General features: G+C 43.3%; 1 protein-coding gene across 1 annotated transcript in view; it reads left to right on the forward strand.

Moving 5' to 3' along the window:
• Window positions 1-24,978: 24,978 nt before the first annotated feature.
• TMEM26 (transmembrane protein 26) overlaps window positions 24,979-26,276 on the forward strand; it is a 55,329-nt gene continuing 54,031 nt past the window's right edge. The window contains exon 1 of the mRNA XM_075534468.1: window positions 24,979-25,218. Coding sequence (XP_075390583.1) covers window positions 25,028-25,218 — 191 coding nt within the window. The 5' untranslated portion in view covers window positions 24,979-25,027. The remainder of the gene's footprint in view (window positions 25,219-26,276) is intronic.

A 26,276-nucleotide genomic window follows, 5' to 3' on the forward strand; every position in this document is an offset into this window, starting at 1 on the left:
GCAGTCTTCCCTCCTCTCCCATTTAAGCTTCATTAACTTTTCTCTTGGTTTTCTGCCGTGCATATGCCTACCTGCACAAAGCAGACTAGTGTTAGGTGGGCTGGGGAGGGAGAACAATTACGACAGAAAAAGGATACTATTTTCAGAAAACGTTACTGCAATTGTGATTTGGGAAGTTCAACTCCACCATCTTTTTTGTACCCCAACAGAGGTTAAATATTTCACTCTTCCTACAGGGACAGTTCTGCCATGTTCTTCAGTGTCGCTATGACTTGACGACACTGAGTGACTAGTTGGAAAACTTCAGGGATGTCCTTAGCCATTGCTGTTCTGCCCTCCAGCCACCATGGGGCTCATCACCATTCTGTCCACTGAGCACAAACTTCACCCACACTGGCCAGATCTCACCTGAGACCCGCAGGTACAGTCAATGCTGAAGGAAGAAATAATGTTCTCATTCACGGCGCAACAACCACCCAGTAGGACACAGGTGCAGTACCTCCTTTAGCACTTCCCGAGCCTGTTCATGAGAAACCCTTACAAATGAAGATGTGGACAATTCAAGAGGTTTAATGCCCTTGTCTCTGGTTACCTACTCAGCTTTGCCTGATACCAAAGCCCATGCCTTCACCCTGCGATGCTTTCCCCTTGGCATATTAAAATATGGTATTGTCCAGAGGCTGTCATGACCCAGGATTGGGGTCCTGAAGGCCAGTTGGTTATCTCTTCTTTAGCAACTGATGAAAATATCTTGCGTACCCATTCATTCCTCATATGGCTGAGCCATGTTTTCGTTCCTGAATTGCACTGAGACTAGATCTTCAACAACTAAGTGCAGCACCTATGTTTCAGAACACATAGAACTCTTCAAAATACCCAAGCCCCAGAGCAAACCCTGGAAACCCAGCTCGCCCCAATCTGTTTGCCAAGCACAAACTTCCAGGCCCAGCTGGTCATTACCCAATTGAAGTAAAACCCCCTGAGTAGCTCCGCCTCACGGCCTGGACTGTGAGGAACATAATAAATATTTCAATGTGCCTGACATTACTTTCTTGAGTTATATTCAACCTTACCATAATTCAAACCTTGCTATAACATCAAGTAAAAACATTAGAATGCTTGTCATTCATAGCATTTAGAAGCCAGAGGTTCCAATTCTTCTTTCCATGCCTGCATCCTTTGGTCACCACATAAAACGTGTCCCCAGCCCATCTCTTCACCTCAGCACGTTTTCACTTGTTATCCTTCATAATTCTACACCCCAATGACTCATAACCCCTCTAGTGTGGTAACATCAGGGGAAGGCAAGGTTTGTGTTCTCCTGGCATGCGATTGAATGTCTATATTCAAATTAGTGCCATCTCTTTTGAAATCATTGTCCTTGCTTTTAAAATTAAATTAAATTATTGTATTGTTTTATTTTATTGGGTGCTCTTACAGCTCTTATCACAACCCATGCACATATCCATTGTGTCAAACACATCTGTATGTATATTGCCACCATCTTTTTCAAAACATTTTCTTTCTACATGACCCCTTGGTATCAGCTCCTCATTTTTCCTTCCCTCCCCCACTCCCCCTCCCTCGTGAACCCTTGATAATTTATCTTGTTTTTTCATGTCTTAAACTGACCACTCTCTCCCTTCATCTACTCTCTCTTGTCTGTTCCCCTGGGAGGGGCCATATGTTGAACATTGTTATTGGTTCCCCCTTCCTCCCCTCCCCTTCCCTTGCCCTCCTAGTGTCACTACTCTTCTTATTGGTTCTGAGGGGTTTTTCTGTCTTGGATTGGTGCCCAGCTATCAAATGATATAGCATCTGGAGTTTTAAAGCCTTGAAGATAAACAAGTGACCATCTAGCTGAGAAGCAACAAAGCCCACATGGAAGAAACACAAGAGCCTGTGTGATCATGAGGTGTCGATGGGATCAGGTATCAGGCACCAAAGACTCAAAACATAAAAAACCAAAACTCATATTGATGTGAAAGAGGGGGAGGGCAAAGTGGAGACCTATAGCCCATCAGTAATCAATTGGATCTCCCCTGTCAGAAGGGCCACAAGGAAGAGACAAGCCAGTCAGGGTACAGTACAGCACCGATAAAGACACAACTTTCCTCTAGTCCTTTCTTACACACACACACACACACACACACACACACACACTAGCATGACCCCAATTCTCCCTTAAAAATCTAAGCTCCAGTTCATCTCTTTTCCTTCTCATTGAGATTAGTGCATGAATTCATCTCTTTCCTATTCAAACTGAGTATTAAGATATGTCCCTCTTGGCTTTTTGGCATGATACTATTCTCGGTGTCACTGCGTGGGCTGATTTATGGTGCCCCTGCGTAGGGAAACTGATGTTGATCAGTCCTGTGCCATCCTTGAAATTGCTGCTATGTTGGAGCCTATTGTTGCCATCTCGTGGAGGGGCTTCCTCTTCTCAGTGACCCTCTGCTTTATCAATCAATCATAGTGTCCTTTTCTAGGGAACGGTCCCTGCTGATAACCTGTCCAAAGAATGTGAGACAAAGTTTTCCCATCATTGCTTCGAAGGAGCTTTCTGTCTATACTTCTTCCCAAACAGACTTATTCATTCTTCTGTGACTCCATAGTAGAGTCAACATCTGTCACCCATGCCATGATTCAAATGCATCAAGTTTTTCTAGTTACAGAGAGAACCATTCAATTGTTATTGCTTTCTCTATTTTCTTCTAGTTCAGCATCTTCTCTTTCCTTTTCTGCCTTACTCTTCCTGGACTTCACGGCTGACCATTGGAAGGACTCTCTTACCAGCATCGGTAGTTCCTCGGACCCTCTGCTCTGACACTGGGAAAATAGTCTTAGATGGTTGATGCTACAATTTACTCTCCCTGTTCCTGCACTTTGCTGCTAGTCTGCAAGAGAAAATTGCATATGTTGTTTTAATACCAGCTCAGAATGGTTTATTAGTTATTTTTATTCTTATTATAATTTAGCGTTGCTACTCTCATTTCCCTCAGAGACACTCCCGAATCTTTACCTCTCTCTCCAGGTTTGCCATCCTGCACCCACCCTTCACTGTCAGCACAGGCCTCACTCACATCCTACGTTACTGTCATCAGACATGACCCACGTCAACTTCCTGTCTCTCTTCAGCCCCCGGCGCATCTAACTTACAGCCTTCCTTCCGTCCATCCGTCCGTCCGTCCGTCCTTCCTTCTTCCCAATATCAAAGGAGAAGATGTCTCTGCTTGGAATGTTCTTCCTTTTCATTTAGCTAGCTGCTCAGGCATCTTTAAAAGCCTGTCAGATGGTAACTTTCCCAAGAAGCCTTCCTTAAGGCCGGTTATCTAGGCCAGTCAGATGACTCTCCTCAGAGTCTTCTAGGCACATCCATGTGCTTCATCATCGTGTTCACAGTACATAGCTATTTGCCTCCTACTGCAGCCTGAAAGAACCTCAAGGTCAGGAACCGGATTGCTCCCCTTTGAAACTTCGATGTCTCAGGCAGGGCTATCACGTAGTAGGCACACAATTTTATTTATATTTATCCAACTTTCTTCCTAAGCTGAACCCAGTATGTTTCCTTAACAGTCTAGACCTGATAGAGAGACAGAAACAAAATAAGATTCACAAGTCTGATGCCTTTCTTATGTCTATTAAAAATAGAGTTTGTGTAAAGATACATCTGTCTCTCTTCTTTTACTTTGTATGCAGAGTCCTGGGGCTTAGTGGGTTACACCTTGGGCTGCTAACCTTGAGGTCAGCAGTTCAAAACCACTAGTTTCTCTTGGAAAAGGATGAGGCTTTCTACTCCCATTAAGAGTTAAAGTCTCGAAGCCCCACAGGGGTCATTCTACCTTGTCTTATAGGGCAGCCATGACTCACAATTGACTCAATGGCAGTGAGTTTTTTTGAGTTTATGTGCAATAACATTTTCTGGTTGCACATTCTTTATACTGTTGATAACTAAATACGCTCTGACTTGGAGTAAGTCAGGCATGTAACCTTTTAGGGATTCTGTGTTGTGAAGTGCTGAGGTTATGCTAGGTAAGCTCTATAGATCCTTCAACAGTGAAACAATTGATTTTGTGGAGAAAAAATAAGAAGACAGAATATAATTATGAAAGGCAGAAGAAAATAATTGACTCCGCTTTTCTAAAAGTATTCTCAAAATGTCCCATAATAATGCTTATCTGACATTTCAAAATTAAATTTTTAAATTTGCAAGCTACCTCCAATTAAAAAACAGTTTGCTACACCAATTAACTTTTTAAAGAGCAGAAGCAAACATTTATTTTAGAATAGGTTTGAATATAACAAGAAATTGCAAACTATTGTTCATAAAATTCCTGTTATCCTCCTACCCCAGTCTCTCTTGTTGCCTACAGCTTACATGGTTGTGGTAGATTATGTCACACTTAAAAAGACATTAGTAAATTACTAATAACCAAATGCTAGGTTTCATTCAAATTTTACGCATTTTCTCATGCATGCCCTTTTACTTTTCCAGGGTCCTATCCAAAATGCTACATTACATTTAGTCATCACGTCTTCTTAATTTCCACTGGCCTGGGAGAGCGTCTCAGTGCTCCCTTGTTTTTCATGACCTTGACAGTTTTGAGGAGTACTGGCTGAGGTTTCTGCAAAATGTCCCTTCATTTGGTTGTGTCTGATATTTCCCCTTATTATTATGAGAGTTTGGTGATGGTGTCAGGTTTCTCGGGTGAGAAATATCTTGGTCCTTGGTTTCACACAAGAATGAATTCACGCTTAAGTCTGGTTTGTGATTCAAGTGAGTTTAGATACAGGATAAAAGAAGTTTCAGGTTTTACACAGGCGCCCTCAGGGCACTTCATGCCCGCATGCGGCCACCTGAGGCCAGAGAGAGAAACTGCACAGGCCAGGGAGCAGCTGGAAAAGAGGGGTGATGGTGGACTCGAAGTTTCCACCTTTGGGGGCCCTCCACTGGGAGGTGTGATCAAAGGTACTGGTTGACCCCATTGGCTGAATTATGCCCACCTGGCCTAGATTGGGGCCCTCCAAGGTGTACTAGCTTCGTGGCTCAAGGGCCTGAATTTGTGCAGGCTTCTAGCCGTGATGGGCTTCCAACTTCCAAGGGGGAGGGGAGGCCTTGGCATGTAAGGGACAACCCCTAGTTCCTGCTACCTAACAATGGCTTCCAAGCCTGAAGACCAGAGAGGTAAAATGGCATTCTTAACATTTCGTAACAGTGCGATGTGTCCCTCGTGATGTCTACCTGAACTTCCGTTTATTTTCACAATTTATTTAGACATAAGATTCTTTCAGTGGCTCCAAAGAGGACAGGGCTGGTGTGTCCATTTCACAAGGTACAACACTGAGGCTGCCACCGGAGATGAGATGCTATGGGTGTTACGCCACCAATCTATTCCTAGCCCCTCGGCCACCTCCTTGCAATTACAGTTCCAAAGGAAGCAACATTTCATCATTTTCCCCAGTGTAAGTTCATTCCTGTGTTTAGGAATGCTCACAATTCCATGTACTCTGGCTATAACCATAGGCATGTCTGAAGAAGCCTTGTGCCCAGCAATTTGACCCCACCATTGATCGCAGGAGAAAAGAGCCAACCATCTCCCCCAGGCATGATGACAGTCACGGATATCTAAAGATGCTGTGTTAGACAGGGTTCTCTTTCAGGGGTCCTCAAGCTTTTTAAACAGTGGGCCAGTTCACTGTCCCTCAGACCCATTGGAGGGCAAGACTATAGCTTAAAAAAACTATGAACAAATTCCTATGCACACTGCACATATCTTATTTTGATGTCAAAAAACAAATGGGGCAAAATATACCCTGGGGGCCGGATGGATGTCCTCGGCGGGCCATAGTTTGAGGACCCCTGTTCTAGAGAAACAAAACCAGAACACTAATTTTACACACACACACACACACACACACACACACACACACACACTGATAGATCGATAACATAAAAAATAAACAGTTAATTAAATTGTAAAGCAGTACAAATGGTTCAGTGCAACTCACTCCCTTGAGATAGCTGTGAGACACTGGCAGTCCTTCAAGTCTTGATGGCCGCCGGGTAGTCCTCTGTAGAGCAATTCAGGCTATCAGGGCACAGGCAGCAAACAGCAAGGCAGGTCACCAACAGTCAGCCAGATGACAGGGTCCGACAGTCCCCAGCTCAAGAGATGTAAACTCCAATAGTGTACTGAAGCAGGTCTTGAAGGAACCTCAAATTACAGCGACACTGTCCATGGGTTAGGTGTCCCACAGGTAGTGTAGCTTGCAAATGGAGGCACAGAAGAAGCAAGGCAGCCACACACTGGTCCGATGATCAAAGAGCAAGAGACAAGGGAGGTGAGACTTGCCGAGCCATTTATTTCTTTGCCCTTCAATTAATCTCACATGTGTTCATTGGCCGTGTTGGCACAATAAACGTTAACTCTCTCAGCTGCAATGCTCTTCTGTCACAAAGGGCTTTTATGAGGTGGAATCTGCTCAGCACAATGCAGCAACAACAACAACTTCAACAACAAGCTGGTTTGAACAGATTTGAATTGAAGCATCAAATCCATGAATCAGGTAACAAACAAGACCCTACAGAATAAACAATCTTATTTGTTACAGATGGACTTGTAAACAATTTTTTATTAATTATTTTATTGGGGGGGGCTTTTACAGATCTTATAACAATCCACAATTCAATTGTATTAAGCGCACTTGTACGTATGTTGCCGTCATCATTTCCAAACATTGCCAAATGATTTTGGGTTTGATAGTCATATCATATTTCCTGAAAGGTAGAAGCTCTCCTAAAATCAGGTGTCATCAATCAACTCTGGCCTCAGTGGGTCAGAGGAGAACTGTGTTCTGCTTGTTTCCATAGGAATTTCTGTGGCTTTTTTTTTTGTTGTTGTTTTTTTAAGTAGATCACCAAATTTACCTCCGGATGGGCTCAGACCCTGAGCTTTCTGGTAACCACCAATGCATTGCATTGGCCCTTTGCACCACACAGCGAATCTCAGATCCTCTCACCTGACTCCCAGCATCAGCTGAAAGAAGGCTTCTCCATCCATGATACAGATGTATGGCTGAAAAAAATGAACATTTTTGGCTTGGTTGTGTAGCAAAGTTGCTCATTTTCAGTTAGATAAGAAGGGGGATCTGATCATTTATTTCTGGAAACTCTAATAGCAACAATATTTTGATTGTAATTAGGGTAATCATACTGAAGCTTACATAATGAATGAATCATTACTATGGGTCAGGCTCTGTGCTAAATAATTAATGATCTCATTTCATCATGAAATTATCTCACGATTTTGCTTTGTCCTACTAAGAACTTCCTTCTGACAATGAAGAAACAAGCTCTGAGATAAAGAACCTCGTTCACCCAGATCACGTATTGGAAGCTGTTATTCAAACTCCAGTTGTATGGCTCCAAAGCTATCACAGTTCCTTTGCATTTTTAGACTTGCTTATCGTCGCAGTCGATCACACAGTGTCTCCACTAATCCGTGATCTCCCTTCACATGATAGCAATGAGGCATTAAGCTGGAACCAACAGCAGTTACTCGCTTCATTATTTGTCCCATAATTCACAAGCAGCTGGCCATAGAAGAAGACTCAGAGATGGTACCAGCTGGGGAATACCACATTTCTGTGATGGGGTATTGTTTATTCAAACCCCACTCACGTCTTCATTTATTTAGCCAACAAATATTGAGTGCCTGCTATATCCCAGGCATGTATCTAAGCACTTTTGAAATAGGGTCTGATCTAATCCTACAATAAACTTGAAGGTACTATCAACGATATTTTACAAAGGAGAAGTGCAAACACAAACAGATTGGGTAATGTGTCACTTTTCCCATCACTTCTGAGGTGGAGTCAAGATTGAAAAAGGGAGTCTAGTTCCAGATTCTCCCCTGTAATTTCAGGTTTCTTTTCCATGATGTTGAATTAACTGAAGATTCAATAAGTACTATTGACATTATTGTCTATTTCAGTCGCAAGTTTACCATAGTTAAGAGTTATAGCTGAGAGCTTTCTGGTTCAAAGTGACATTAAAAATGTGCCCCCAAAAGGGAAAATGTTTATTTGTATATTTATTTTTTGCTCTGTGATGTTTGGGATTAGATAATACGCAAGTGAATAAGTTATTTTCAGGGGCAGCAGAGTGTGTGCATTGGTGTTTGCCTTACTTCAGGACTGCACGTACATATAATTACTAGATACACTTTTGCTGGTTCCTACTCAATCATCCCTTTGCTCAAGGACAGTTGAAGAATATAACTAATTATGGGGGAGAATGGATGGTATGGACCAGAGGAGGAACAACTGTGACATTAAAAGGCCTTCTATCAATTGTTGCTATGCTCTATGTCCTATGTACCCTGGCACTATAAATAGTTTTACAATGTGGAAGTGTACAATTGGTAGCAGATGTAACTGATGGTGCTTCACGAGTATTCTGACTTGGCCACTCAATGTACAATGAAAACTACTCAACTAATAGCTATGAGTTTGGACTCTCAGACCTAAGCTGAGCATGATAAACATAATATTCCATTATGGTACTGACACTAGTTATGACAAGACTAATCTGACAAGTATGTCACCTTCTAGACACTACTTGAAATTATTGAAAAGAAAATTTAAGGACAGCTTTATAATTAAGGTGATCCAGAAATAAAGCAAAGGTCATGTTAGTCTAGGTATTTTAGAGAAACAAATCCACAGAAACTCATGTATAAGAGAGAGTTTTATATAAAGGTTAAGTGCACATCAAGACAACATCCCAACCCAGTGCTGCCCACACCCACAAGTCCAACATTAACCCATATGTCTGACACCAGCCCCAAAGTCCTCCTCCATCTCACAAAACACACACTATGATGCCGACTGCAGGAGGAAAGCCAAATCAGTGAATCTGTAAGCATCTCAGCACTGGTAGGGTCTCCACACAGCTGCTCCAGCATCCAGGGCTGCATTGAGGTAGGTCCATGTGGCTTCTCCTCGGGAGGTATTGCAGGAAATGAGCCTTGCCAGCTGACGCAGGGAACTTTCTAAGGCAGCTACACCCTGGTCCAACCATCAGAAAGCAAGAGACCTGAGAATTAGAAGGCGAGGCTCACCGAGCAATTTATCCCTTAATTCACCCCACATGTGTTTATCGGTCAGCTTGACACAATAAACTAACTACGTCAGGTCATAACACTGGTTTTCAAAAGGGAAGTAATTATTGGCAAAGTGAGGGAGAGAACAAAGTGGGGGGACTATGAGAGCAGGAATGGCACAGCCAAATCCAGGCCCAGACCAACAATGACACAGCATGGACAATGGATACATAGGCAACATCGGTAAAAGAGAATGGGAAAGGGGACATGCACTCCGAAAAGCAGCCAATAGTGAAGATCTTCCATCAGGTGGTAGAGAGAGTGGCAGCATGGCACCAGGCTCTCGGGTAACTGCCGTGCGGGTCTGCACAATGCTGATGGACATAACCCTGAACTAGACTCTCATTCGCTCCACGCAAGCTGTTTGCCCTCTCTCTACTCTCCAGTGAATACTTTCTTGCAAGCACGACAAAAACCTAGCTAGGGAGGGAGCAGGCTTTTCAATCCCTCCTGATAACCAAAATGAGTCCCCACAGGTGAGTCTCCTCTTGGCATATAGTTCTCTGAGGTTTGTGGAGGTTTACTTTGCTTTCACTTTCCTGCCCCCGCCCACCCCGCCCCACTGGGTTTGTGGTCTCTTGGATTGGTCCTAGGAATGGTGCATGATCTATCTGGCTGGAGGTTTTCTATAAATCTTGAGGTCTTGGGAGCTACAGAGTAATTCTAATTTGAGAAAGCTCTGGGGAACTCTAGGTGACAAAATGTAGGTATGGATTAACCAGTAAAAACTGCTGGGGTCCCATATGGAAGAAGCACCCCAGCCTGTGTGACCACGAGCTGTCGAAGGGATCAGGTATCAAGCATCAAGGAACAAAAAAAATCATATCATTGTAAATGTGGGTGAGTGCAGAGTGGAGACTCAAAGCCCATCAGTAGGCAACTGGACACCCCCTTACATAAGGGTCATGGGGAGGGGATGAGCCAGTCAGGGTGCAAGGTAGCAACGATGAAATATATAACTTTCCTCTAGTTTTTAAAATGCTTCCCCCTCTCACTATCATGATCCCAATTCTATCTTACAAATCTGGCTAGACCAGAGGATGTACATTGGTACAGATAGCAACTGAAAACACAGGGAATCCAGGACAGATGACTCCTTCAGAACCAATGGTGAGAGTAGTGATGCCTGGAGGGTGGAGAAAATGTGGGGTAGAAAGGGGGAACTGATTAGAAGAATCTATGTATAGCCTCCTCCCTGGGGGATGGACAGCAGAGAAGAGGGCGGGGTGAGATGTCAGACAGTGTAACATATGACAAAATAATAATAATTTATGAATTATGAAGGGTTCATGAGAGAGGGGGGAGTGGGGAGGGAGGGGGAAAATGAGCAGCCAATATTAAGGGTTAAAATAGAAGGCAAATGTTTTGAGAAATATGATGGCAACAAATTTACATATGTGCTTGATACATGGATGTGTGTATGGATAGTGATAAGAATTGCACGAGCCCCCAATAAAATTATTTAAAAAACCCCTGCTGGGGCAGTCACTGGTGGTTTTCATGAGCATTAAAGACATCTGTGATAGGATAAGGTGGTCACAAGACAGGCCAGGGGGTTAGGCTGCCATCTACATAGAAAATCTTGTGTGTCAGTCTTCATGTGCCAAGCAAAACACTGTCCAAATTCCAGAGCACTCCTCTCGGTTTTTTCTTTGTGTGTGATTCAGGGATAACAAACAAACAATCACAGTGCCCCACATGCCTTTTTACTCTACTTTATTTTCCCCTAGTGTGTTCGAGTTTTCTTTCTTGAGTGGGTAAACTTAATCTGAAAGAAATGTTTCACTTGACAATGCCTGCCAATAAGAGTCAGCATTATGGCCCTGATTTCTAAGCACTTGGTATAACATTGCTGAAGATAGTTTAGAACATATGTAGCTACTTTGGGGATCTTTAGATTTGTCTAAATTACACACACACACACACACACAGTAAAGTAGAACAGAAGTTCACAGATAAAACGAATTCAGTGGGATGCATATTTTAATGGGTATTTTGAAGCTACTCACAGAAATCAAGAGAGAAAGATTCCCTACTGTCAGGATCAGATACAGTCTCTCAAGTAGCTAAACAGAACAAGGATTAATTGGGAACAAGTTCCACATAACCTATATTTTGATGTTATTGGCAGCTCCATCTGCTATAACCAAGGCTCCAATCTCCCATTTCTTTCTTCTCCTTTACCAGCGTGTTTGCTCACTTCTGTCCTGGTAACAAGAAGTAAGCAAAATAAAAATTTTTGTGAGATACTTCTTAAAATAAGCCACCCTGAGGAAAACGATGATCCCCCCCCCCCCGCCCCCACTACTGATCTTTCCTCCGTGTTCTAAACCAGATTCATGAAGTTGGAAAATAATCCCTCAATGATCATGAAAACCCATAAAAATTCACTAGAGAATTTCAAATATTAATTGACACTTGTCAGCCAGTAAGGTCAGATTTATATCAATTGAATAATTTGCTAAGCAGGTCAAGAAAGATCCAATTATGAGTGGAAAAGATAAATTGGAATATCTGAACAATTTCCAACAGTTGATTCTACAATAATTGGAGCAATCCTGATTTGACAAATTAGAGCCATTTCCTTAATACTTTAAAATAGTGTACTGGAAGATTTCCCTCATAAAATTAGTCTGGCCAAACTACAATGTTGCAAACATCTAATTATAAAATGATCTTAGAAGCGAGGCTGGAGAGACTTTGTCTCATACACTATATACTTTGAACTTGCAATGGGAGAGTCTAGACCCAGAGGAAGTACATCATGCTGGCAGAGTAGAAGGTCAGGAAAAAAAGAGAAAGACCTTTGATGAAATGAAGTGACACACTGACTGTAACAATGATCTCAGTTGTAACAATGATGACAATTGTTGCTAGCAATTGTGAGGCTGGTGCAGGGGGTGCAGGCAGTGTCTGGTTCTGTTGTACATAGGATCATTAGGAGGTCAACCTACTCAATGGTACCTAAAACAACAATAAAATTACAGGGAACATGTACTTGGCAATTAACCTTTAAAACTAGAGCAACACTGCTACAATAAAATAGCACAATTACAAGCTTAGTTTTTAATCCTATAACAGTAGCTTTTGCTTGAGAATTGATTGAGTTAAGGTTGTTGCTGTTAGTTGGATTATGGCAGTGGTTCTCAACCATCCTAATGTCATGGCCCTTTAATACAATTCCTCATGTTGTGGTGAACGCCAGTCATAAAATTATTTTCACTGCTATTTCATAACTGTAATTTTGCTATTGTTATGAATTGGGTGACCCCTGTGAAAGAGTCATTCAACTCCCAAAGGGGTTGGTACCCACAGGTTGAGAACCAGTGGATTAAGGTATAGAGTTGCAAATAAGAAAACTATGAATCAAAATTCCTCAATATTATACAAGCTAGATGTCAAAAACCAACAGCCAATGTGGTAATCACTGGAGAAAAGACAAAACAATTTCACTGAAAAGGGGGCCCAGATAAGGATGCTCTTTGTCCCCACTCCTATTTAACACCATACTGGAGGTCTTAGCTAACAACATAAGACAGAGAAAAGACATCAAAGGTATTCATCTTGGGAAGGAAGAGGTGGAACTATCATTATTCACAGACTATATGATTTTATTTATCAAAAATCCATGAAACTCCTCCCACAAGTGTAGTGTTGGAAGCAATAGAAAAATACGGCAGGGTGGCAGGATACAAGATCAACAAACAGAAGTCTATCAGACTGCTATACACATCAGACAAGATCACAGAGGAGGCAATTAAAAAGGTAGGACCCTTTACAACAGCCAAGCACAAATTGAAATATCTAGGGATATACTTGACTGAAAAACAAAAGAATTGTATGAGGAAAACTCTAAAGCACTGTTACAAGAAATCAAGAGTGACCTCAACAGATGGAAGGATATCTCATGCCCGTGGATTGGAAGACTCAATATAGTAAAGGTGTCACTATGTAAGTTTAATGCTATCCTGGTATGAATACCATCATCCTTCTTCAAAGAATTGGAAAAACTTATTACAAACTTCAGATGGAGAGGGAAGAAGCCCAGAATTCGCATAAAACTCCCCAAGAAGAAGGACAAAGTGGGAAGACATGCTCTACCCGACTTTACCTTGCATTACATGACCACAGTGGTCAAAACAGTGTGGTACTGATACGACAACAGATATTCAGACCAATGGAAAAGAACTGAAGACTCAGAAATAAACACATCAGCATACAGGCAACTGAATTTTGACAAGGGCCTCAAAATATCAAATGGGAAGCAAATGCCCTCTTTAATAAGTGGTGCTGGAAAAAATGGATATCTCCCTGCAGAAAAATGAAGCAAAACCCTTACCTCTCTCCATGCCCAAGAATAAACTCAAGGTGGATCACAGACCTTGAGGCAAAACCCCAAACAATTAGGGCCATTAATGGGGGAGTTTGGACAAACCCGAGAACTCTGGCACAGGGAACACATAGGCTATTGGAAATAGAGAAGGATACAAATACAGAGGAGTTACAAATTGATAAATGGGATATACTGAAAATATATCACCTCTGGACATTGAAATAATTCACCAAGAGAGTAATAAGAGAGGCCACAGACTGGGAAAACATCTTTAGCAATGACACATCAGACAAAGGCCTTGTTACTAAAATCGATAAAACTTTGCAAGCCTACAATAAGAAAAACTCTAACTGCCCACTAAGGAAGTGGGCAAAAGACCTGAACAAAAGTTTCACAACGGCAGACATCCAAATGGCAAATAAACAAATGAGAAAATAGTCCCGATCATTAGCCATAAATGAAATGCAAATTAAAACAACTATGAGATACCATGTAACACCCTCAAAGCTAGCCCAATTCAAAAACTCAGAAAGCACCAACTCTTGGAGGGGCTGTAGGGAGATAGGTACTGTCATCCACAGCTGGTAGACCTGTAGGTATGTACAACCAATATGGAAATCAATTTGGCGATACCTAAAATAGATGGCGATTGAGCTACCATGCAACCCAGCAATCCCCCTACTGGGGCATGTACCCAGAAGAGGCAAGAAACAAACCATGGCCAGACATCTGTGCTCCAATGTTCATCACGGCACAGTTCACAATTGCGAGGAGTTGGGAACAACCCAAATTTCCATCAACAGATGAATGGATTAAAAAACTGGTACATACATACAATGGAGTACTACACATCCCTAAAATGCAGTGATGAACGCATGAAGCACATTGCCACACGGGAAGAACTGGAGGAAATCATGCTAATTGAAGTAAGTCAAGCACAAAAGGACAAGTACACCATGAGCCCAATGAAGTAAGCTTAAAGAAAAAGAAAAAAAACGGGGCATAGGAGAAAAGCTACTGTATACATACATCCCTGGGGTGAGGTCCAGCAACAACTGCAGGGGCCAAACCCAATGCAGGGATACATATGGCAGCCAAGTAAATAGGAGTGGGGAAGAAGGAGAAAAAAGAAAAAAAAAGACATGGGTAGGGGCGGGGCGGGCACTAATCCACCTAAGTGGAGGGCATTCTTTATATCTTCACAGAGGGAGAGCAAGACCAGGCTCCAACCTGATACACCAAGACATGAATACAACATACCGGCATGTACCAGGGAAACAATAGAGAAGTCTGTGGGGCCGACCCCAATCCTGACTATATGGACTCCCTACCCCCAGAAGAATGCACTTCGGAGGACAGTATTGGGGCTACAGCTTGGGGAGAGGGGCATGCCAGACTAGAGCCCACGGGAGAAGCACAAAGGGATGGAGAAGGAGGAGAGAACATCCTGGCCCACCAAGCCCCAAGGATGATGTTCCTACTCGGAGCAGACAACGCACAAGGAGAACTGTAGGGCTGGCCCCACAACGTGACAGGGTATCTCTTACTGAACCATGGCACTGTGGGGGACAGCACTGGAGACACAATGTGGGAATAGTGCACAGTCTGGCCCCATCACGCTGGGGTGAGGCACTGAGGGCATGTAGCAGAGCAGCAGGGGGAGCAGAGTGATGAAAACCCTGGGGAACCAAAAATAGACTTGGGAGACAGAGTGTGGCACCCCATCAGAGTGGTCTGGAAAATACTTGTAAGGCCCACAAATAGACCTTGAACTATTTATAGGCGTTCCCATTTTCGTCAATGGCTTTCTTTTTGTTATTGTTATTTTGTTCTTTCTGCTGTTGTTATTGTTTTGTTGGTTTTGACTTCCCTTGTTGTTTTATTTGGCTTTGCCTGGTTTTTGCACTTATTAATGTATCTGGATGTCTATCTAGATAATACAGGCCGGATAAATAATTCAGTGATAAAAAGAATGGGACCAATGGTTCCAGGGGGATAAGGGAGAAGGGGAGGTGGGACAAAGGAGGGGGGGGGGTGAGAGGACCAACCCCGGGAAAAGGGACAACAAGTGAACTAAAATCAATGGAAAGAGGGTCGTGGGATGCCTAGTGGGGCTCGTTCAAAGGCAACGTAGCAGCGAGGAATTACTAAACCCGAATGAAGGATGAACATGATGGTGGAACAAGAGGGAAGTGAAAAAGGAAATAGAGGAAAGAACCAGGAGGCAAAGGACATTTATAGAGGCCTAAATATAGGTATGCACATATGTAAATATATATATATATATAATGAGAGGGGAATGGAACTATGTACTCATATCTATATGTTAAGAATTAAAGTTGCAGATGGACATAGGGCCTCAACTCAAGTATTCCCTTAACACAGAACACTGTTCTAGCAATCCAGCATTCTGTGATGCTCACCTTCCTGACATGATCGCTGAAGACAAAATGAGTGCATAAGCAAATGTGGTGAAGAAAGGTGATGTTGCCTGGCTATCAAAAGATATAGCATCTGGGTTCTTAAAGACTTGAAGATAAATAAGCAGACATCTAGCTCAGAAGCAACAAGCCCACATGGAAGAAGCACATCAGCCTGTGTGATCATGAGGTGTCTATGGGATTAAGTATCAGGCATCTGAGACCCAGAATAAAACCATACCCAAGGTGAATTGGGGGGGGCATGGAGTGGAGACCCAATGCCCATCTGTAGACAATTGGACAGTTCCTCACAGAGGGGTCACAGGAAAGAGATGACCAGTCAGGGTACACCATAGCACTGAAGAAACACACTACTTTCCTCTAGCTCTTGGTGCTTCCTTCACCCCACTATCATGACCTCAATTCTACCTTACAAATCGGATTAGACCAGAGCATGCACACTGCTACAGATAAGAGCCTGAAACACAGAGAATCCAGGATAGATAAATCTCTCAGGGCCAACAAGGAGAGTAGAGGATTAGAGGAGGGTGGGGGCAGAAAGGGGAAATCGATCAACCTAGAACCCCTCCAGGGGGATGAATAATGGAAAAGTGGGTGAGGGACGACAGGACAATGTAAGTTATGGAAAAAATAATCTATAACTTACAAAGTGTTTGTGAAGGAGGGTGGCAGGGGAAGGAGGGAGAAGAAATGGGGAGCTGATCTCAGGGCTTAAGTGGGAAGAGAATGCTTTGAAAATGATGATGGCGGCATATGTGCAAATGTTCTTGATGCATTGACAAAATGTATCTATTGTGATAAGAGATGTAAGACCCTCCAATAAAAGCACTTAAAAACAAGTGGTTTGTATTGGGGGAAACAAGGAAAAAATGAGTCTACATAATCACAGAGCATGTTTAACGAAGCCTTTTTTTTTAAGCATTCATCATTAAACTACATGGAAGAAGGGTTTAGAATAGCACCCACATCGAATTAATGGTTCTAGTCCATAAACTAGCTCAAATCCAGGAGCTAAAGAGACAGACCAAACAAATTAATGATGTTGCAATTAATAACAGCTATAATAGACTGAGAGAGAAGAACTTTTAAATTAGATCCTTCTAAAGTTGCAACTAACATCTTTGAAATTAAAAATGATTGAAAATGATCCAGGCATTGGAAAAAATAGTTTTAAATTAAAAAAATAAGCAGGGCCTTTACCACTTGAGCCATCTCAATCTAACTCTGAATGAAGGACTGCTGAGGTACACCCAAAGGCTTTTTCCTATGGGGCATTAAACCCTCATTGGCAGTGGAGAATTTTACAAATTTCAAATAGACATAGGAACCATTTCATATGCTATTAAATCAACTTTTTAAAAGCCTCTTCCCTGGAGTACAGGGACCTCTAAAGAAGTGGGGAACAGTAATCAAATATAGATTTTTGTATCACTCTCAATCAGTGCATATTTCTCTTGGATTTATTAAGGATTTGCACCTTTTTTGCTCAGTAGCCCAAACACCACTAATCATACACTGGGAAGAGATTTTCTAACCTAAGTGGAAAATGTCTGATAGATGTAATGAAAATGGATAGGTTGTATTAGATTTGCACAAATCCTCTAAGGAATTAGGAAAACAAAATAAAGAGGTGGATGATTTTTGCTACTGGCATGCTCTCACTGAGCCTCTTCAAACTCAGACTGAAACACATACTGGCTTTTGGCAGAAATACTCTCTGAAACTTCGTTGTGTTTCTAGATTCCTGGTGGTCCACAATCCTCATTTATTACTTTCTAATGTCCCACTTGAATCTACTTACTTCAAAGTTAGAGATATTGGTGCTGCACATTTTAGCATCTCTGTGCACTCTGGTAATATTTACTTGTATTCACACAGGAAAATCAACCATTTACTTGGGCTTTTAGACCTCAAACTTAGTGAACTCAATGCATTGAGAATGCCAGCTGTCACTTCTGCAACTCTCCACTATATCCTGAGTTTACTTGGTAAATGATTTTGTAGAATAATTTGATTTTACTTGCTTACAGGTTTGAGTGCTGTGTCAGGTTGGGTTCTTTAGAGACGCAAAACCAGTGACACTTGCATGTTTTTGTATATAGAAAGAGATTTATGTGAAGAAATGGCTTACACAGTTGGGAAAATAGGTAAATCCAATCTGGTTCATGTCAGGTTTCTCCTAATTTATGGAAGCTGATGAACAGGAAGCAGGATGATAAAGAAGAGACATCGGGAGGTACAGGCTGGCTGACACAGAGGTAATACGAATCCAAAGTTGGCCTAATGATTATGAATTTGTACAGTGCCTTACTTCTCAATGAAATCTCATAACTTTTAAATTTATTTTTAACCATTTCATTGATATGTAATTCACATATATAAATCAATGGTTTAAATATATGAAAAGAATTGTTAAATCATTGTTACGATCACTTTGGGAACATTTTCTTCAGTCTTGCATCCATTTCTATTAGTATCTCCTTTCCCTCTTACTTCTATTATTACCCCCAATACTATTGATCTAATTGCTAGCTCTATAGGTTTATTGGATTTCCTATAAGGAAAACCAAACAAAGGATGAAAAGGAAAAATAAACAACAACAAAAGTAGTCAAAAGAAGAAAATGAAACAGAAAAATCTCATTGCAAAATGACACAGGGAGTAATAAAATCCACTGGTCTGGGGTGCTTTTTTTTTTTTTCAATATTCAATTGCTCCTGTATATAAATCTCTTTCTTATACACATATGAGTGTCTGTGGATTTGTTTTTCTAGTCAACCCAGACTAACACAAGGGTATACCCCCCCAAAACCAGAAAAAGCTCAGCAGAGTGGAGCTTTCATAATATGCATTTTTGCCACTCGGCGAGCATCAAACAACTCACTCTGAGGTAGTGCACCCAGTGGCATCTCATGGGAAGGTGCTCTCTGGTCACAATGAATAGTTTCAGAAAACAATTTTGCTTGAACCTCGTTTTTAGTGATGGTTGATTTAAGAGAACAGCGTTCGACTGTGAATTTTGTTTCCTTCTCGGGAAAAATGCTGCAGAAAGTACTGTGATGTTGAACTCAGCTTAAAAGGACAGCACTGTGAGGAAAACTCTAATGTATAAGTGGTTTTCTCATTTCAAAAGAGGTGAAATGTCGATTTATGACAAATCTTGTTCTGGACATCGGTCACTTTCCCAACCAGACAAAAATGTTGACTTGTAGTGCATTTGGTCAGAGTGTTAATTAAACGTTCTATTTAGAGGTTCTGAAAAGATTGCAGAACAGTGTGCCATAAAGAAAAAGCCTGATTTGTGGCAGACAGGGGACTGGTTTTGCCACCCAAACAATGCACCTGCTCAACACAGCCATCTCAGTGTGACAGTTTTTGGGCAGAAAACAGCATGCCTCTCTTGCCACACATTCCCTACTAACCTGACCTCACTCTGTGTGACTTCTTTTTGTTTCCATGAATGCAGAGGGACATGAAAGGATAGCAAATTGGATGACTTGTAAGAGGTGAAGAAAAAAAAACAAGGGAGGTGCTGTCGGCCATCCAAACTGATGAATTTGAAATGTTTCCAGGAATTGAATAGAAAATTTGACAAACGTATTAAGTGTAATAGAGAGTACTTTGAATGTGATAAGTTTGTTTTATTAAAAAAATTAAATACGTAGCTTTGAAAAAAAATTCAGTTTGGAGAGAGTATCCCCTCATATATAAGCATTAGATATATGAATGGATTTTGAGCTTGAACGTACACATAAACTCTAATCTAAAAACAAGTCATTCTTAGGATGTGGCTCCTGTTCCATCCTTGTACTCATCTCCAAGGATATAAAAGAAAGACTGAGTGAATGGGTCTGAGATGGCTGTTACAAGAGTAGTTTTTTTAATTACATTAAATTTTGTTTTTTGAGCTATTGGAATGGATGTTCCAAGACATTTCTCAAAACTTTTAGTCTTTTAAAAAAGGATTAGGTGCCTATTAAAGAGTAGCAACCTAAAATTCTCATTTTCAGATCCAGAGAAAACAAAGCATAGACTAAACCGAAATTTGAAAAGTGAAAACAACCACACTCAAAAACTCCCAAGATGCCCACTCATCCTATGAGGCTTGATGATGAGGGAAACAGCCAGCAAACATACAAAGTTGGCTGGCACTCTATTTGCCTAGTGAACCTAAATAATTTTTCAGAGCATTGACTTCAGTGTAGGTGCCTCTGTGAGCATCATGGATCAGTACAGAAATAAAGTCAATCTGTCATCGGTTATGAGCACAGACACAACACAAGCATCGTCCATACTACTAACATGACCAAATGTGCTCCTATTGAAATAAGATTTGTTAGAATCATAGAATTAAACCTACTTCCTGGAAGCTTTCGATCTAAAGCACTACCTTTTTGTGTAGTCCCCAGATGTCACCTAGCACAAGTTCAGATCCTTTCTGACTATTCTCTGCTTCTACCTATGCCCTTCTTACTGAGATACCCCATGGGTTCCTGTGATGTATATTTTCTTTCGTCAAAAGTAATAAACCCCGTCTGTTCAGTTACAGATAAGTTTCTAATGATCTTTGGCTGGAAGATATTGGCAGATCTTAACAATGTCTTGGTTCTCTGTTCTTTTTTGTTTATTTTTAATATAGCATTTTATTGGGGGCCATTACAGATCTTATAACAATCCATATAACCATTGTGTCAAGCACATTTGTAAAAATGTTGCCATCATCCTTTTCCAAATATTTTCTTTCTACTTGAGTCCATGATATCAGCTCCTCACTTTTTCCTCCCTCCCCCACTCTCACCCTCATGAACCCTTGATAAAATATAAATTATTATCATTTTCATATCTTACACCATCTGCTGTCTGCCTTCACCCATGTCTGTTGTTCATCATCTTGGGGTGGTTATATGTTGATCATTGTGATTGATTTCCCCTTCCTTCGCTCCACTTCCCCTACCCTCATGGTATTCCTACCCCCATTATTGCTCCTGGGGGGCTTATCTGTCCTGGATTCTGTGTGCCAAGAGCTCTTATCTGTACAGTGTATATGCTCCGGTCTAGCCAGATTTGTAAGGTAGAATTGGAGTCATGATAGTGGGCGGGAGAAAGCATTAAAAACCTAGAGGAAAGTTGTGTGATTCCTCAGTGCGATGCTGCACCCTGGGCTGGCTCATCCCTTCATTGTGACCCATCTGCGAGGGGATGGCCAGTGTCTCTTCACTATTCTTATTATTGTGTAATGTGGGCTAAATTTCTTCGTCTCAACAATATTCACTATTGGTTTTCCAAGCACTTTTATGTTGTGCTTTATGGGAATTCACACATTTGATCTCTACAATGGCCCTGTGAATAGTCATACGTATTACTCCACTAACAGATGAGAACACTGAAAAACCAAGGCCACCGCTATTAAGCGGTTGAGCCAGGAAATCCAGGAAGCTAATATACCCTTAAGAATCCCCGGTGGCACAACTGCTAGCAAAAAGGCTGGAGGTGACTCCAGGGGCAAAAAGAACCTATTGGTCTGTTCCCATGAGTACAGCCTAGAAAGCCACACAAGGGCAGTTGCAGTGTGTCACACAGCATCACTGTGAGCTGCAATAGACATGATGGGACACAGAAGTAGTGAGCCCTTGCTGGATGGCTGACGTCCATAGCAATCTACTACACTCTCCTAATGGGTTCCAAAGTGTCACAGAACTGTCGGGCTCTTTCACTGAAGGACACTCATTGCTGGTTTCCTTTTAAGTACTTTTAACATCTTATAGAAGCATTGATCATACAATCCAATTTTTATATGGTTTTGGGAATAAAAGGTATGATTTTATCCAAGAAAGATTTTTATGTTTCCCTGCCCGATGTGGTAAAAAGAGTATTTGTGAGAGCCGCTCACAAATTGACCAGCGACAAGAGGGGCACGGTTGCAATTATAAAATGGATAAAAGAGACAAAAGAGAGGAACAGCAAAGTTTGGGACATAGGGGCTGAAGAAGAGACTCTGAGGCTCGCTTCTTTATTAGAAGCAGGTTTTTATATAGTTCTCGTCATGTACCCTGTGTTCTATGACAAGCTGCTACACAGAGGGTCTGTTAGCAATCATCTGAAGGCAAACAAAGAAACATGAATATTTTAGCCAATTTCTCTGTGACCCGAGGGGAAGATAAAGCTAAGAACAGGGAGGATAGCTGATCTTTTGAAGAATACTGTGCTTCAGCAGTTTCTCAGGGAAAGTGTCTACTTAGGCGAATGTCAAACCATTCAATGCACAGCTCCTTGGCTGAGCTGTTAGTATCTTCCCATGGAAGGTGATGATCCCTTCCCCCTTGAAGGACATGCGCTTCAGACTGTCCTGTAATTGCAGTACTCAGTTACCCAGAAGCCCCGTTCAGCGTTCTGCTCCAGGTTCCCTGCGTCCAGAGAATTTAGCACCAATATCTCCACATTCAGAGTTCGTCTTAAGAAAATCTCCTCCCACAAATATTTCTCTAAGGAATTGTTCCTAGATTCTGCCCATAACCCATTGTGACAACACAACTGCAGCATGGGCTTTCCTAGATGGCAATATGACCTGGAAGAAATATAGCCAGAGTTTCTCGTAGATGTGAGGCTGGTAAAACGTCTTCTCATGTACTTTGGGTATTTTATCAAGAAACCGGAGAAGGGCATCATGCTAAATAAAACAGAGGGTCAGTAGAAAAGAGAAAGAGTCTCACCAAGATGGATTGGCACAGTGGCTGCAACAATGAGCCTGAAAATAGGAACACAGGAGGAGGCAGTGCTTAGTTATATTGTGTACAGGGTACCGCGACTCGTTGGCACGCACACCAAACAGAACAAGTAGAGCCAAAATGCTCCTTGGAAGCAAAGAAGGCAACCCTCCACCTGACATTCTGTGGCCATGTGGTCTGGAGAGAACAGCGCCTGGAAAAGGACCTCGAGCTTGGGAAAGCAGAGGAGCTCCAACCAAGAGGAAGGCCTTCCAGGAGATGGATGTACCGATTCAGCTCAACAATGGGCTCAACGCAGCAATGGGAGGATGGCCCAGAACCCGGCCATTCTTCTTTCCATTGGACCAGAACCCACTTGATGGATGGCACCTAAGAAGAACAATGGCAACCTTGTTTACATAAGCAGATCTTTAAGTCTTTTCACACTCAGAGCTGGTTCGGGGCATTCCAACTAGGAATCTTTCCCTAGGAAGTCCAGAGCCCAGTCAGGGTGCCACCAAGACACCTTAGTCCTGGGGGTAGCCAGAAAACCAAACTCACTGCCAGCAAGTTCATTCTGACTCACAGAGACCCCATGAGACAAGGTAGCACTGCTCCTGTGAACTTCTGAGATGGGAGCTCTGTATGACAGTAGGAATTCCTGTCTTTCACAAGCCCTGTAGCTGGTGGTTTCGAACTCCTGATTTTGCCCAACACACCCACACAACCACCAGGGCTCTGTCATAGGACTCATGGGTCTCTATTTCTTTTAAATGAAGACAGAGGAAGTGTGAGGCATACAGTCTTGGAAGGCATTAATATCCAGGGAGATTGTAGTGAATTAGTTTCATTTCTTTTATTTGTTTTTGCAATTGCTTGTTATATGATTTTGTAATTAGTTAGTTCAGGTGAACGGTCCAGGTGGCTTCCATTGACAGCCATTCAGAATGGTTTCCCATTTAGAAGTGACTAAAGCTTCCCTTTGAAAATAAATTTCATTTAGTAAAAATTCCATTCCCTTAAAATATTAAGTAAATAGTGGTGCAGATGGTGAAAAAGCATAACAAAAATTCATGAAGGTGTTTGGGGGAAATTCTGCTTTCAGGTTTTTCTTTGCTTTGGGTGCTAGAAAGACCAGAGTTTAATTCATGGGTGACCAGAGTTTAATTCATGCGGAGAGCACTGCTAGCTCTTCCCGCACTTGCCCCTCTATCCTCCCTTCTGTCCAACTCACATCCTTTTAGGATAAAAAAAGAAAAAGTTGTAGAGATAGTAGGTGGGGCTGCGGGAGAGGGAGTGAACAGAATAAAGATTTCTTTGCTTTAATAATATCAACATACCAAAAGAGTTTCTCAAATCAAAACCAAACTAGCTGACATCGAGTCAATTCTGACTCAAAGTGACCCTATAGGGCACTTTTGTGTTTCTGAGATTGTAACTTTATAGGAATAGAAAGCCTCATCTTCCACCACCCTCCCCACCCCCAATTAAAAAAAAAGTTCCTTCAAAACTCAGCTGTGAGTGAGTTTCTGACAGAAATAGGAAGCCTAGCGCTTCTCCCTAGGGGATGCTGGTGGTTTTGAACTGCCCACCATGCTGATCACAGACCCACAAGTATCCGCCACAAGTACCACCTCCACCACCAAGCGACCACCACATCGCCCGCTACCCTTTATTCCAGAGGGAGGTGAAGCGCTTTCAGAAGCCCAGCACGTCTAGGGAACAAATCCAAGTACCTGCCAGGGAGCAATTTGGACTCGAAGCGACCCTCTCCAGTCCTGGGAAGTTTTAATTCTGCAAAGTGGCAGGAACTGCGTTTCCACACTGCTTGGACAGCGAATTCTTGGGTTCGCCTCCCTTTTCGTTTCCACAGTCACCGTGAGAGCCTGGGAAACGGGGGAGTGAATGACTCAGTGGAGAAGAGAGGAGGTGCCACAGGTGCGCCCCCTAACACCCCCCGCCCCATGCCACCTGAACCTTCAGCCCCCTCCCTGCTCTTCCCCACCCCGCAGAGGGAGGGGGTTCAGTGGCTTCCCCAGAGGGGTGGGGGGCGGGGATGGGGGACAGGATGGAGCCAGGCGGCAGGAATGAGGAGGGGGCTGGGCCACGCAGGAAGATAACGCCCCGAGACCGGGCGGCGAGGCCCCACCCCCCCAGGGCAGCCCCGCGGGCGCGGGGGCTGGGCTCGTAGTCCCCTCGCTGGAAAGAGTTTTCAGGAAGTTTGGGGGAGGGCGAGCGGCGCCCTCCGTTCCGCCGGCCGCCCAGGGCGCGCAGGGCCGGCGGGCGCGGCGGCTGGGGCTCAGCACCGTGGCGCTCCGGCCCCCGGGGCGGGCTGCGGGGCTCCGGCCGGGGCGGCCGAGCGCAGACGCGGGCCGGCGGGGCGGCATGGAGCTGCTGGTGCTGCTGAACGCGCTGACCACCCGGCTGCTCTTCGTGCTGCACTCGCTGGTCGGGGTCTGGCGAGTGACCGCGGTGAAGAAGGAGCCCTGGTACTGGCTGCTCGCCCTGCTCAACCTTCTGCTCTGCCTAGAGACTGCGCTCACGCTCAAGTTCAAGCGCGGCCGAGGATACAAATGGTGAGCGCGCCGCGGGGCCGGGAGAGCGCGCGGGGTTTGCGGGGAACCGGGGCCCCATCGCACGTGTGCTCCCTGCCCGCGGACTCCCTAACTCTGGTTCCGATCTGCTTTGTCCTCCCTGGGAGCCTCTTGGGCGCGGGAGATGCTGGCGTGGCTGGTGAGCTCGCCTGGGGTACCCGGTGTTGGGGAGGTTGGAGCTGGGAGCGCAACTGCTAGTCACTCAGTCCTGGTTTGGGGAACTTGGAAGGAGAGAAAAGGGAACGGAAGCACTGGTCTACTTTGCCGAAAGTGCCCCCAATTTCGGGGTTCATTAGGAAAGGAGGGTGCGGTGTTCTCTCTGCTTTCTGAGTTGGGGTGGGTGGGTGCGCGCGAGTTGTTCGGCGTGCGTGCAGTTCACTGAGCACCAGCCACCTTTGGAAGAGCCAAAGGACACCAGACAGCCTCCCAGGACCAGCAACGCCTGGCTGTGCCTGTGGGCTTCAGTCACCCCGCTTCCTTTCAGTCACGGCTCTCTGCTATCCTGGCAGCACTTCAGCCTCAGGTTTCTGGGTTGGTGAATTTGGAGCTTGGAGGATGGAGATGGGTTGCCCAGACCAGCAGATGGTGGTGGGTACTTCAGCCCAGACCAGCAGGTAGTGGTCCATACAAGAGCTTTTGCATGGTGATTTATTTCTATCCCAGACACTTGAATGGAAACAGAAGAAGTGAGGGGGGAGAAAAAAGATTTTCTTGTCACTTACTGCAGGGTCCCTTTCCTAGCTCCCTTCTTGCGGTACATTTTCATTCCAAACTGATTCTAATGAGACCGCTCCCCTGATTAATTTTTAAAATGGCAAGACTGTGCGTTTTAAAAAGTACACCTAATGCACGGCGTGAGAAAATAATGGAACCAATTCCAGCAATACAAACACAGTGGCATTAAAGTGAAGCACTCTATTCGGAAAACTAAGCCCTTCTCCAGCATTTTACAGATGAAGTTAAAAAGCCTGCATAGTCTATGAGAGCCCAAAGATGAGACTCTCTTATGATGATGTGAATCTTTCTTAAATTTTAGTTTT

This window comes from Tenrec ecaudatus, chromosome 16 (genome assembly GCF_050624435.1).
Source record: "Tenrec ecaudatus isolate mTenEca1 chromosome 16, mTenEca1.hap1, whole genome shotgun sequence".
In the NCBI taxonomy this organism is placed as follows: domain Eukaryota; kingdom Metazoa; phylum Chordata; class Mammalia; order Afrosoricida; family Tenrecidae; genus Tenrec; species Tenrec ecaudatus.